The sequence below is a fragment of the Diadema antillarum genome, unplaced genomic scaffold (genome assembly GCF_040938485.1).
Source record: "Diadema antillarum isolate AM-2024a unplaced genomic scaffold, OU_Dant_1.0 scf00000201, whole genome shotgun sequence".
Taxonomy (NCBI): domain Eukaryota; kingdom Metazoa; phylum Echinodermata; class Echinoidea; order Diadematoida; family Diadematidae; genus Diadema; species Diadema antillarum.
In genome coordinates this window covers 3445818-3459660 of record NW_027271090.1, presented here as the reverse complement: position 1 = coordinate 3459660, position 13843 = coordinate 3445818, and the positions used below count along the sequence as shown (strand labels likewise).

The following is a 13843-nucleotide window of genomic DNA, read 5'->3' as shown; positions in this document are numbered from 1 at the left end:
TAGATAAAACCTGAACACCCCCTCATAACAGAATAGATGAGAAGAGAGGAAATCGAACTCTGAGTAAGTTTGATTGAGGGTGCATCGCAAACATCACAGATTATGGTGCTCACTGAAGCAGTGATGTTTGTTTGGATATGTAGATGTAATGAAGGAACCCCCCCCCCCCCCCCCCCCCCCCCCCGAACATTCATTGCATGTGAGAGTGTTTTGAGCTTCAGAATCCCATCAGCTATGCCAATGTGTACATGTATCTCCCTTTGTAGTATTCACATCCTCCCCCCACCCCTTTAACTGCCGATGAGATGCTACTCTGGAGATACTGTATTGCGTCTACATGATAAAATCAAGTTGATAGCCATTGTAGTGTAGCTCTTCACATACGTTGTCCCCCTCCCCACCCCCAAACACTGGAGAATCCCTGGTGACCAATTCTGTCCGCTCACAGCCTGCACGAATGTGTGCTGTGTGTGCTTGGGACTGGCGAGAGAACTGAGGGTACACCATACAGGCAACAAGTTGAGCTCCTATTCTGCGACACCAGACCCTGTTGTCATTCTCTCGGCCAGATCATTGCTAATAGTCATCCCTCTGTCTCACTTTAATGAGGACAGGATTGTGTTTGCCTATTGGAAGCACAAATGAGAGTCAAGGCTAAAATATGTCCTAGCCCCGAGACTCCATACCAGTCTTCTCGCCTGTGCAACACATTACAAAAATAGTGAAATACAGGGCAAAAGGGTGCGAATGCAGGACAACTTTAACAGACGAAAAAACAGATAGTTATACATAGGGCAATGCACAGATATACAGCCAGCCCCAATTCGGGTGACAAACAACCCAAGCAAGCAATTTGCTTAGTATAATATTGATGTGAGCCAAAGCTGAAAAGAAAAAACACATTGTGTATGTCTGGACTGCTAGGACAGAGAGCACGGGATGTACACAGTGTGTCTCTTCCCTCTTCTTCTTTCTCTGCTCAGACGAGGGAGGCAGCAAAGTTGAGAGTAGAACTAGAAGCGGCCGTGCGCCGCCGCGATGCTGGCGATTTTGAGCGAATCTGACAGTCTTGTCCCAGAGCTGCTCCAAAGAGAATCATGCATTAGTCAATCTGACATTTCAATATTATTGGTGAGATTGCATCGTATCGCTACAAGGGGGAAGTGGAGTGACGCAGTGGGAGAGGGAAAAGGGGGGTGAGAAAGGAAAGAGATGGGAGCCATGGGCAGAAGGAGATGAGGTCTCGGTACATGCAATGTCAGGGGGAAAGTAATGTGATGCACCAATAAGGTAATGACTGTTGTTTCAATTTGTCTGAAAGGAAAAGCATAGTGGAGACACTGAGAGGCAAGTTTACAGCCCTGGCGTATTACGGTTTTCGTATTCACAACATGAACGCAACGCGTGTCACACATGAGATTTTTTTTTTTACCCCATGCCTAAAATTTTCCCCCATGTTTATGGCACCCCCTACTATTTCGAGAGTCTTTTGTATTTAAAGCTCACTGAAATTTTAATCAACTGCAAGGTTGGGAGTGATGATGTGTTGGAACCAAATAAGATATTTTTGATCAAACTTATATCTCTTCTGCAGGGTACACACCTTTTGACCAATGCATTTAGATATCAGTGACAGGATGGAAATGGGGGGGGGGGGGGGGAGTGAGGAGGGCAGTGGAAAAGGGATGTGATTTTTTTTTTCCAGTTTTCAGGAAAATGTCACTTCATTTGCTCTCTGCATGAGAGAAAAAAAATTAACCCTCATGTTATTTTGTTCCTCGGCTGATATCAATCAAGTGCAATGATGACACAAAATGTGACAAGTATCATTTTTTTTCAAAGTTATATGTGTATATGAAGCCCTTGGGTAGATGATTTTAATACAGGTAGATTTCTTTACCATATACCAACTGCACGATTTGAGGTCCGCCATGTTGTATTACGCTGGACACTGGACAGGGCTGCCCAGCTGAAGTCATAGAGTTCATCTGTTGGTGAATATTACAATGGCCGCTCTGGAGTAGCCATATAGGGCATGGACATACAGTGTACACAGCCTATCTATCTTTCTAAAGGCTGTGTGCAGGCCAACATCCAGCCGTTCGTCGTTGTTCCATACATGTGCGCAAGTCGCGGAGAGTCCGCGGCTAACAAGAAATTTATTGCTCCACTTTCCTCCTACCGTCCATATTTTGAATTGTCGGGCACGAGGAGGATTTATTGATAAGCTTTTAAACAGCAAATGTAGTCGCCAAGAAGTGGACTTCCTGGCCAGGTATTAGCATGATTGGCTTTAATTCGATGAAATAAAAATGCCGAAATGCCCAGCTGAAGTCTCCATCTCCCCACCCGATAAACACACACTCCGGACTGATGTAGCTCTGATCAGCCTAGAAGTCAGGCTCTGTGTCTTTTTCTCTCTTTTTTAGGACTTGTTTGATCGTTACTTAGAATTAATAGATTGGTTGTTGACTTGCTCCATCTGACCCTGTGACTGTTTTTTTTTATTCACTCTTTCTGCGCATTTTCACCCGATCTGAGCCTCCTAGAGTATAGTCAGTCCCAGTGAAGTAATGTGGCAGAGGTGTCTAATTTTTATGCAGCTAGAAGAAAATATATACCAGATTTATTGGGATCCCCTCTAGGATAAATCTGATATTTTATTTTGATTCATTGTGCATCACTGCAATCGGCTATAAGTTTATAGTGATGAGTCTACCACCATGACTTGCTGTACAAATCATTAAATGCCGAGTCAAGCAATATGTGTGCGTAATAGCTGTTTTTGAGAGGATTTGGTCATTTTCTTTTTTTTTTGGGGGGGGGGGGGTCAAAGTGATGGTTTTATTGAGCATCAACAGTTTTGTTTTTGTGTATTATGCCTTTGCTTGGTTTCTGTTTTGATTTGTGTGTAGGCCTAATAGGTTGTATTCCATTGCTGATAAACCATAAAACCTCATACTCTACTGGTGTGACAATTGCTTCTATATTATGCTTGTCTGAATGGCATTCTGAGAGATAGGTAGTGTAACATGTGATTTGGCAATGAAACTTAGAAAACATTCACTAGTGACCATTCTACAAGCACTTACGTGAATATGGGTACATGGGTCTGTGAGTAATGAGTTTTGTGTGTCCCTGTTGACATAAAGTAGTGATTGCATGAACGACATCATTACTCATACTATATTGGGGTTGGATTTTTACAATACATCTAAAGTGTTTTATTTAGTGTGTTAAAACCATACTCTTAGGTAGTGTCTTGTATGACATTTTTTACTTTTATATGTGACCATGTTGCGTTTGTCCTTATATGTGTGCAGTACAGTTATCATAAGATAGGCAGGAATCTGTGCAATACATCTAAAGTGTTTTCCCAGCTACCCGCCGGCTTCAGTGACGTCAATGTATACTTTGCATATTTCTCTTGTTGTGCGACAAAGCTACATATAGCTCATTTGCCACCGTACATATGGCCCTAACAGTTTAATTCAACATGAGCATACCTCTCCAAAAATCCTGGATTCAGTAGAGGTTTGCCGTGCACGACACACCGTCAAAACCTGTTCTAATTTGATTTGCCGAGCGAGATGTACGACCATTTTTCTTATCACGTTTTTCCTCCTCTCTTTCCGCCCCGCCATCTCCAGGTTTGAGAAGATGTCGGTGGACTACTCCAAGCAGAAGTGCCTGGTGTGCGGGGACAAGGCGAGCGGTCTGCACTACACGGTTGTCTCCTGCGAAAGCTGCAAGAGCTTCTTTGGCCGCAAGATCAAGAGCAAGGCCAAGTTCACCTGTGAGGCCTCCGGCAACTGTGTCATGGACTTGTACACCAGGCGGCATTGTCCTGCCTGCCGCCTGCAGAAATGTCTCGACGTGGGCATGAAGCCAGAACGTGAGTTGTCTCTTCCTCCTTCGTACCTCTCTCCCTCTTGAGCTCGTCTTCTTCTATCCTTTTCTGGATGGTCTCTTCCGAAGGGAATCATGCAAGCTTAATGATCCCAGTCTTGCCAATATTTCATATTTCATCTTGGTCTGCGATAAATCCAGTGTCTCGGGATTACTTGTCGTGTGGGGATATTGAGAGCTTTACGAGATGCCGCTTGATGTATGTCTCTGTCGAAAATGTTACATAATAAACGTTCCTTCAATGACACACCACTGCACAGGGACGATCATGTAGCCAGTCATTTCATCCAAAGCGAACTTGTCTACAACCATGCGTGACTGCATGATGCAGTCTTTCATCCGAATGTTTCGTAAAGGACATTCATACAATGGTAGAAATCTCCTGGGTATGGAGGCATATTCATGGAGGTCAATGGACTTAGCAGACTTGACCAGTTGATAATTATGTTTGTAGCAGCTTTATTCAAGCTATTTTTTCGGGGGGGGGGGGGGGGGGGGGGGGGGGGTGAAACAAAATTCTCACTTTGAATAGCTACATACATAGTGGTCACAAGACAGGAAATTTATGATAGCATTTACGACCCTGAGGAACCATCCTGCCTGGTCATAACAAATCTTGATGCAAAACGCATACTATAAGAAATATGAAATGGTACTGAGTTCTCAGTCAACTTTATTTTTCCCATGCAACAATTGCAATTGCAAAAGAGTACAAGTTCAGTGTTTTATGACACCCATTTTGCATTCTGTACCATAAAAACAAACAAACCATAAGCTATTCAAATGACTATAGTCATTGACATGCAGTTCTGACACCTTTGTCACTTGTTACATCATTCTTTTTCAGAAAATAAAACACAACCTTTTTAAGTTACTGTAGTTATTGGCATGCAGTTTTGACATCTTTGTCATTCCTTTTACACCATTCCTTACAGAGAATAAAAACACAAGCTTTTTAAAGTGACTGTAGTTATTGGCATGCAGTTTTGACATCTTTGTCCAGAGTCGTTGGCAGCAGAGAAGAACTCACCAGCCACTTTGCTGTTGCCACAGTAACCAAATATTGTTTGCTTCAAATGTTTCGGATTTCATGAGCTGAAGGGGTAGCCAAGCCAGATTTAGATTTGTAACATATGATCCACCCGCACTCTGACCTTCAGTGGAGGGCAGGAAAAATGTCGCACAATGCGAGAGAGGACCGAGATACAAGCATGTCAAGCGCACATTGAGGAGAAACTTGGGGGGGGGGGGGGGGGGAGAAAACCAAGGGAGAGGGTCTAAAAAAGACAAAGGGGAAAAGAGTATTGTAGTAGATTGAAACTGATTGTGGAAACCCTTGGACATGACACAAATTGATGAAATATTGACGTTCGCACAATGTCTTCGTTTACAGACCTCGTGTAAGCTATCCCAGATTGGCCACATTTCCCAATTTGTACGGATAGCTGAGGGTGCTGTGAGTACATTTTGGCGCAGTGACCAGTGCACACTCCTCCAGACACACATACAGAAAAGTGTGTACAGAGATATATATGACTACCATGATGTGCATACATTTCTATTTGTGGTGACCATTGGAGAAGCATCTTATATATCTCCCTCTCTTCTCATTTCCAATTTCTCTTCCCCCTCTTTATTTGAGTCAGGTCAATTTTGTGAGTCTTTTGCCCGTGGTGTATTATTCCAGACAGCATATCTATGCAGCCGGCTTCCAATGGAAGGTGTGCCACTGTCTATTTGTTTGTTCAGGCAGGCATCAAGAGTATAGCCCGTCTTAAATTCTCTTATCCAATATGGCTGAAACAAACCAGATAGCTGGTGTGAAAGATGTTTGCGAAACTGCCCTCCACGTTCCCGCTAATTCTATTTTTTTGCGTGCCGATTGACATTGATACCTGGAATCCATTCACAAAGTTGGAAGGGGGAGGGGAGATAAAAGATGGGGTGTAGTAAGGGAATTATGAGAGGGGGAGGGGCAAAGGGATGTATGACACAAAAATCTTGGTACATGATTGCAATAAGCCAAGAGTGTGTTAAGATATCAGAGCAGAGTTCTGATGTGGTATGGCATTTATTGCTGTGACAGTAGCATTTGGGATGATTTGATTTGATTTGAAAGGGTGTTTCATTATCATTGATTGATATCCATTGCAGCCCGCAGGCTGAATTGCATACATTTTACAGAAATAAGCATGATTACTATAAAATATGTACAAGATTGTATAATAACATGGAATGAAAAAAAAAGGATATCAAACATATTCATTGCACAATATTAACATTTACATCAAAGCAAACACATATTATACATTTACAATTTCTAAAACCATTATTCTCATTATCATAGATAGTCACAATTACTTCATCATTATCATGATAATCACTATGATAGAAATAACATGTATTGGCATTTATAGAAGTACAATGCACTGATATAATTGTCCTCATAGATAGCAATGTAATAATATTACCATTTTTATTGTCATATTTAAATAATATGCCTTCCAGTGACTCTGCATGTAACTCTTTTCAAATTGCGGTGGAGATATCATCCCAAAAATAGGAAGAAACTGCTCATGTACTTCTTTGTCAGCAACAGTATATGCATGGGAATGCACGGATACGATTGTTTTATGTGATGCTGCAGTTGTTGATAGAATATTTCTGAGCTGTGATTGTACAGAGACAATGCATGGCCCGATAATGTTTGGATATGAATGTGGGACTCTGATGAGGGTAGTTGTGCCACAGAAATGTACGCGAGACAAGCAATTTCCCCGCAATAACCGCAAAACGGTAGGGGGGAAAAACCATAATTTGCATTCTGAAACAGATAAGTAATGAAAATTCCTGTTATTGAGGAGGGAGAGTTACCCAATCGTGCCGTTTGTGGGTTTTGCTGCATACATTTTCGAAAGTGACAAAGAGACCTAGCTCCTTTCTGCGCTCTCTCTCTCCTGTCCTCGGCAGATACCATGCACCCACTCCTCTCCATAGAAACAAGAAGCATCTCATGATCGGGGGCTTTGGCCTCAATTGATGCAAATATCGGCACAAAAGGTTAATTATTGGGGTATCCTTCCACCGGTCGATGTGCAACATGTGGACTAGATGGCTACAGGGAGGCATATTAACCAAGTCAGAAACCCAGGAAAGGAATTACTTTGTTTGGAATAGAAACGGTGTGTTCAAACTACGCAAATACTGTGCTCCTTCAAAAGGCAATAAGAGACAGTTTGAGAGAGAGTTAGGTTCGTCAAGTGACGTGTGGTGATGACAAGATTTGTAAGAAACCAATGAACACCACGGTAGTGATGACTTCATAAATACGAGGCAGTAGAACAATTTTCGTAGACCACCAGGCCGAATTTTCCAGACATATGACCTTGCTTAGGTCAGGCTGGTCTATTTTTTTTTCCTTGTCCCTTAAACTTTAAACAAAAGCAAGAATAAAGGGGGTAGAAGAGGATAAAAACCAAAGAAGTTTGTAATGAGATTGCCAGACATGCAACCAAGCGCAGACTGCATATGGGGGATAGATTCATGTTAACACATGGCCGTAATCATCAATTCCACACCAAAACCTGTCTCTCTTGGAAATAGTTCCATGGATTAGACCTTGCCTCTTTCTTTGCAAGCCAAAAATTGACTGTTATTAAAGATGGGGTTTTATATTTTGAGAAATGTTAGTTACAATATTACTTTGGCTTGTGATGATGCTGTAGTTTCTTGTCTTACAGGCGGCAGCCCCTTTCATGTTCGTCGACACGAGATGGTGAGCACCCATTCAAGGCCGCCCTTCCCCTGTCGTTTGTGTCACAACAACCTCATCAGCGCGTGTTTGAGCAATTTCATTTCAGTTAGGCTCCATCAGATATTGATGCCAAATTCATCATCATCTCTTCTTCGTTGGCGAAGATTTCTCCGAGATTATGACTCGCCAGCTGCGCGGGGGAGAGCCCGGAGTTGGGGCCGGCCACGGACCACCTCGTGCCGGGCGCAGGCTGAATCTGTCGGAATCTCACGCCGGAGAGATTAACGACAATTATCCATCACTGTAATGAGGAAATTTCCAGCCGTCTACCCATCGCCTCCCTCTTCTCTTTTCCCCTTCCCAGCCATTTATCACACTGCTTTCTGCCCCGTGTCTATGAATTTAAAGGACCTCATCAGAGCCCAAATTGGGAAAAGTGGCCCACAGTGTGTCCCATACGGAGAGACAGTTTTTGGAAGACGTCCCCCGCAGTCCTGTCATGTATTCACCCTTCTTAACCCATTGCGCATGCTTGGGACTAGTCTTCTACAGGTTAAAGTACCTGCTCCACCTCTTCAGAAATGTTATTCTAATCTATGCTCTCATAACTTAGCTCATTGATATCTTCTTTAACTGTGCAGACCTTTTTTTTTTTTGTTGATTTTGATTGGAATGTGTGTTTGTTGGTTTGATGAAGAGAACTGACCATTTCTTTTCTTGATATTCCACGTCAGTGACAGCTACTGTTTCTCTGACATTATGCCATTTGCCTTGGAGCTTCCAACATTTTCTCTGTGCAAGTCTTAGCCATGGTCTTGCAAAATTTCTAAGGGTACACGACATACCCATGGATGCGTAGTATTTGACAGAAATGTGGTCAATCTGGTTGATTATAAAAATGTGAAATGAGGTACAGCTGTATCTGTATGCTGACATTTAGTACAGTATATGTTCCTTTGATACGTGAGACACACAACAAAGTATAAGCGCAACCACTTTTCTGTAATGCTGTAACAAGTTTAGATGCTCTGTTGTATGTGCTATTATGGCCAGCTGATATCCAACAACAGTTGGCATCAAGGAAACATAAAGAAAACAAAACAAGAAATGTGGCGACTCAAAAGTGATTGTTGCCCAGTCGTGGAGAGTGAATGTTTTTATTTGGAAGGGGATGATAAAGAATGGAATGACAGCAAAACTTTCCTTACGTGTAAATTTGGAAGGTGCTATTGGAATGTGCCATCAAGAACGGAGGACATCATTTCAGAGTGCTGTCATGCAGGAGCTTTTCTTCACAGGCACTTAATACAGAATTAGAGAACTGCTGATGACTGCACTGATCAGAAGGGGGAAAGCAGGGTAGAGACAGACATCAAATCAATTCTTTTTCAGAGATGATCTCTTTGAAAAAAAATTAGAGATAGGAAGAAGCAAAAGGCACAAGTGTCCATTGACGTGTCAGAGCCTATGAAACGAAAAAGAAAGAACACGAAAAGAGCCATTGAATGAAGAAACAAGCCTCCCCCGAAAAGCAGTGAACGCAAGAGAAAGGGAAGTGAAACGTGTATGAGATCCGCAGGAAAAGTGCAGTGGGAGAGTTCACTTGGATGGAGGGGAGAGAGGATGAAGGAGAGAGTCGTTTGTATTAATGTATTTAACTGGGACAGTTAAGGAGAAGGGCTGTAGGTTTTCTTGCTGCGAGCGATGCTAATGTTCCCGCTACACGCGGCATTGAATGACAGCCTGCTAGACCTACGACACTCCATCAAGCCCTACCAGTGCATCTTTATTTAGCAATTTACAGATACAGCAGGAAGATAGAAGAGGAATTACGTCTCCTTTTTTTTTTTGGGGGGGGGGGGGGGTAGGGAATGGGAATCCCGATGTTGAACTGTATAGTCACTCCAGACTCCCGCTGTCTGTAGTGTCTTGTGATCTGTGGTAATGAAAAATGTGATGGAGGGAGGGAGTTAAGTGGGCTGGTGCATAAATAATCCGTACAATTTTCCATTCATTAAGATCCAGCAGCGCGTTCATTGAGTGTAAGGAAGGAGGGAAGGTCTACAAATATTATGTTAACAGCCTAATGAATCTATTCTTGGTATGTCATCTGTGCTTGGGGGTCTGTATGATTATGCCATGTGGCAATTTTTGTGGTACACCTCAAGACTTTTTGAGGACATCTTGTAAACAAACAAACACTCATACATCTTGACAGCACTTCCTCTGGTATCTTATGTGAAAGATGATAAACAATAGGTAGTGAAAGGAACTACAAAGTAGCACAAATTAGCAAGAAGTGAATAGTGAAAAAAGGGACTCAAAGAAGCAACAGGTTGTTTTATAAATGTTTTTCATCCCCAGTTTTTCTTCTCACATAAGAATGTCACCGTGTGTGATATTTTTGACTTGCCAAAAGTGTGCATCTTTTTTTTTTCCCTCAACTGTTCGGGAACACATACATTTTTGCATGAATACACAAACAGCATTTTTTTTTTTTTTTCTGTGAGGCAGGCTGCGAAGGTTTAGACATAAGGGGGTGAGCAGGCGTGTGTTAAAGGGAAAACTTGATTACCATGGAAGGAGAATGAACGATGGCTGGCTGAGCGAAATGGGCAGGAAGCAGAAAAGGGATACAGAGAATGTCAGTGTCACTTTGCGGGTACTCTGCCCAGATTTTTCCCCATGTGGCTCCCACTCGCCCTCCCCAGCCTTCTCCCTCCGCATCCTCCTCCATCCTCCCTCCCTCTCTCGAGCAGTGAGCTGCATAAGAGACTTTTGCAGGCAAAATCTCATCAGAATGTTCAATTAATCCAAAAAGGTTTTATGAAATTAGAAAGACACAACAAAGAAGGAAGGGGGCGCAACCTCCAGGGGGGGAATGTGTGGTAGGGGGAAATTTTTCTAAAGGATGCGAGTGAAAAAGAAACAAAAAAGCAGAGCGAGTTGTGTAATAGAAATTGATCACCAGTGGTTTGTTCGCTCTCTCCTCCGAATCTGGGCACTTGGGTATGCATGCCAGCCAGGGTCTAGCTATCTCTAATCACGACTTCACTCTGCCGTGCATGCAGAAATCAAAATTGTTGGCTTTCTCTCTCTCCCCGTGTGTGTGTGTGTGTGTGTGTGTGTGTGTGCGCCGGCTTCCCTTCCGTCAGCCGAAGGAGTGCGGACCGAACCTGACGAGGGAGGAAGAAAAGGCTGGAACGAGAGGGGAGAAAAATGCAATATATTGCATACCAATGTTTGCACTTTTATGAGAGGTTACTTGATTTCTTGGGGGCCGAGGTGCTCCACCAGCGATGACGAACGCGCCCTCGTGAAGAATCTCGGTGTTGGGAGAACCGTTTCCTATGATGTATATCTATACACCCCTATCTCTTCTGTCTTCCCCTTTCTCGCTCTCTCTTTCTCTCTTTCTTTTGCTTTTTTCTTTCTCTTTTCCATTCCACCTTCCTCTCCCCATTACTCCAATACTTATCTTCCGCGGGCATATACGGGCAAGCGTGCATACATACTTGGGCGGTTATCGTCCGACGACCATCGACCGAGAAGAGAGAAAGTGCTGGTAACCTGGCCGGGCTATCCAGAAAAAGGATTCAGCTCATCTATATTGTCATATTATTGTTTGACATGGCTTGATTGTTTACCTCTCTTTTTCCTCTCCATTTTTTCCCCCTTACGTTCTCCTCCCCCCCCCCCCCCTTCCCCACCGCCTTGCGATGTAAGCTTAATATATGCATGCTTGTGAGATGTTGTGGCAAGCACAAAAGCATTATTACAATTGATTGCCACTGTTGAGATGCTATTCCAGGTAGGGTAAACCATTGGTAATGAAATCTATCCATCACTCGGAAATGTATCTGTCCTGCTTATGAAATAATTATGTCGGGTGAATTTTTTGCCATGCTCTGTGCATGTGTGGTTTTTATTGTTGCTTTCATTTCTGATGTTTTTGATTCAGATGTGAGTGGGTTAATTCTACACCATCTGATGAGACAAATAAGGCAAAAGTGAATATTTTTTTAAGAAAAAGAAAAATTAACAGAACGACAGAAAGAGGCTAGGAAGTAGGGAGCTTCGTTGTTAATCTTTGCATGCGTGTATGAAAACATGATATAGTAACAATTCTGAAAGAGGAATGATCATTAGACATATGCCCAGATTTTGATCTGATTAGGAACAAACATACATCTGCCTGAAAGAGAAATTGGCCTGCCCTGTGGCGGAAATGTTTGTGGATGGAATAAGTGCAGTTTCATTTTTACGTCTGTCAGTGTGTATCAACGTGTATCCTCTGAGATATGGTAACTTGCCATAGTATCAACATGTGACACATCATTGTCTAGTATGCAGTGGGATTAGCCTGGCTACATGTCACAACATGTTGCAGTTTATTGTAAGATTGATATTGCTTGTATTTTGTAATCTAATTATCCTTTGTGATTTGGCATAATATCTGTTGTAGAAGTGCAATTATGCTAGGAAGCAGCATCAAGTAATCTTGTAGGCATAAATGATGGTTTGAATAGATGAAAAAAGGGGTTAGTGTTGCTCTGTCTGTGTTGGGGGGGGGGGGAATATATATATTACTAATTGTCATCAGTGTGTACTATTGCCCCTTTAAATCTACCATACCCAGGGGTGAAAATATTATACACAATAGCAATTATACATGGGGGCAGTGGCCATTTATTAATTGTGAGATAATGTCTCAATGCAGAAATTCTTTCTTATGAAAGCCTACCTCCCTCCCACCTTTTTCAACGGCCCATCAGGGTTTTCACACTTGTGAGGAATTCACCTGTAAATATGTTTCAAAAATACATTTCATGGCAATCATGTGACTTTCTATACATTTCAATACAAACTTGAATGCGTTCCCCGAGACACATTTCTCACATCTTGTCAGCTCAGTCGTGGAGCATTTTCCAGTCACGCTTTGCTCGATTCTGGGGTTCAAGTGTTTCCTGTGAACCTCAAGAATGGGATTTACCCCCTCAAACAACGGGAATTTAGGAGGTGAAGAGCTTAGCTTGACCTCCTATTCACTTCAGCCACGGTGTGTGCACATAGGTCAATACTCTTGTATGTCAATGTATCAAGAGTTTGTGTTTGATTGGCAGACCATGGGGTTTGTGACACAGCTGTTGTAAAGATTGTCATTTGCTATAGGTGATCAATATGACTTGTTCGGGCCATCTGAAAACTCTGTAACTGCAAACAGGTTTAGAAGTGTACATGTATTTCAGGAATACGGTGACAAAGTGTTATGCACTTTTCTGCAAGAGGGAAACCCTGTCCGTGTGTGTGGAATATTTGATGAACCCAGTTTTATCATCTAGAGAATGTGGATGGTGCAGAAACAAATAGCCAGATCCCAAAATCTTTTTCAAAAAGAATAGAAATATATGCGGTCATGTCAGGTAACCCTTTAGGCTTGCTGTAAAGCATAGAGAGTTTGGTATATTAAAGAACATAATGATCAAACCATCCCCTTACAGCCAGTAGATCATTTGAGAAATTTACAATGACCTAGTGTCCTAATGTATTCAAATGTGTGTGGCTTTTTTCATCTGAGAACTGGAGTTAAAGTTGTTCATTTTTCATGAGCCTATGAATTGCATTTCAAAACATCTGGTAAGGTAGTTTTGCATGCATTGTGCATGCATTTTGCATGTACTTGGTGGATGTTAGTGAGAAACTTTCATGTGAAGGTAGGAAATCAGTTTCCGTTCGCAGACAGGTCTTCTTACACTGGTGGCAACCCTGTCATTCATCAGTACTTGTGGCAACCCTTTCATTCATCAGTACTTGTGATTAGCAGTTAAATCCCTTCTCTAAGTATGACAATAATTCGGGTTATCATGATGTCGTGTTAGTCGCAGGGGATATTACAGGAAGGGCCATAGGCACAAATTTATCCATACAGAAGGAGCTAATTTGATTCCATAATCAAATAATTGATCCATTCTAGTCCTACAGTAACTTGGTAAATTTTACATTCCACATTTTATGTATACTTTGTGAAGGTGATTTCCTATACAATGCAAAGGTACCATGTGCTAACAGATCATTGTTCATACATTTCAGTTCATCTGTCATGTATAACCAGGGAGGTAGACGAGAGAGCTGTTGACAGTGTGTTTAATCACACACGTTTCCCATAGACGCCTGCCCAGG

General features: G+C 42.3%; 1 protein-coding gene across 1 annotated transcript in view; it reads left to right on the top strand.

Annotated features, from left to right (window-relative positions):
• Positions 1-13843, top strand: part of LOC139723872 (vitamin D3 receptor B-like) — an 88517-nt gene that overhangs the window by 51913 nt on the left and 22761 nt on the right. The window contains exon 2 of the mRNA XM_071635077.1: positions 3651-3895. Coding sequence (XP_071491178.1) covers positions 3651-3895 — 245 coding nt within the window. The remainder of the gene's footprint in view (positions 1-3650; positions 3896-13843) is intronic.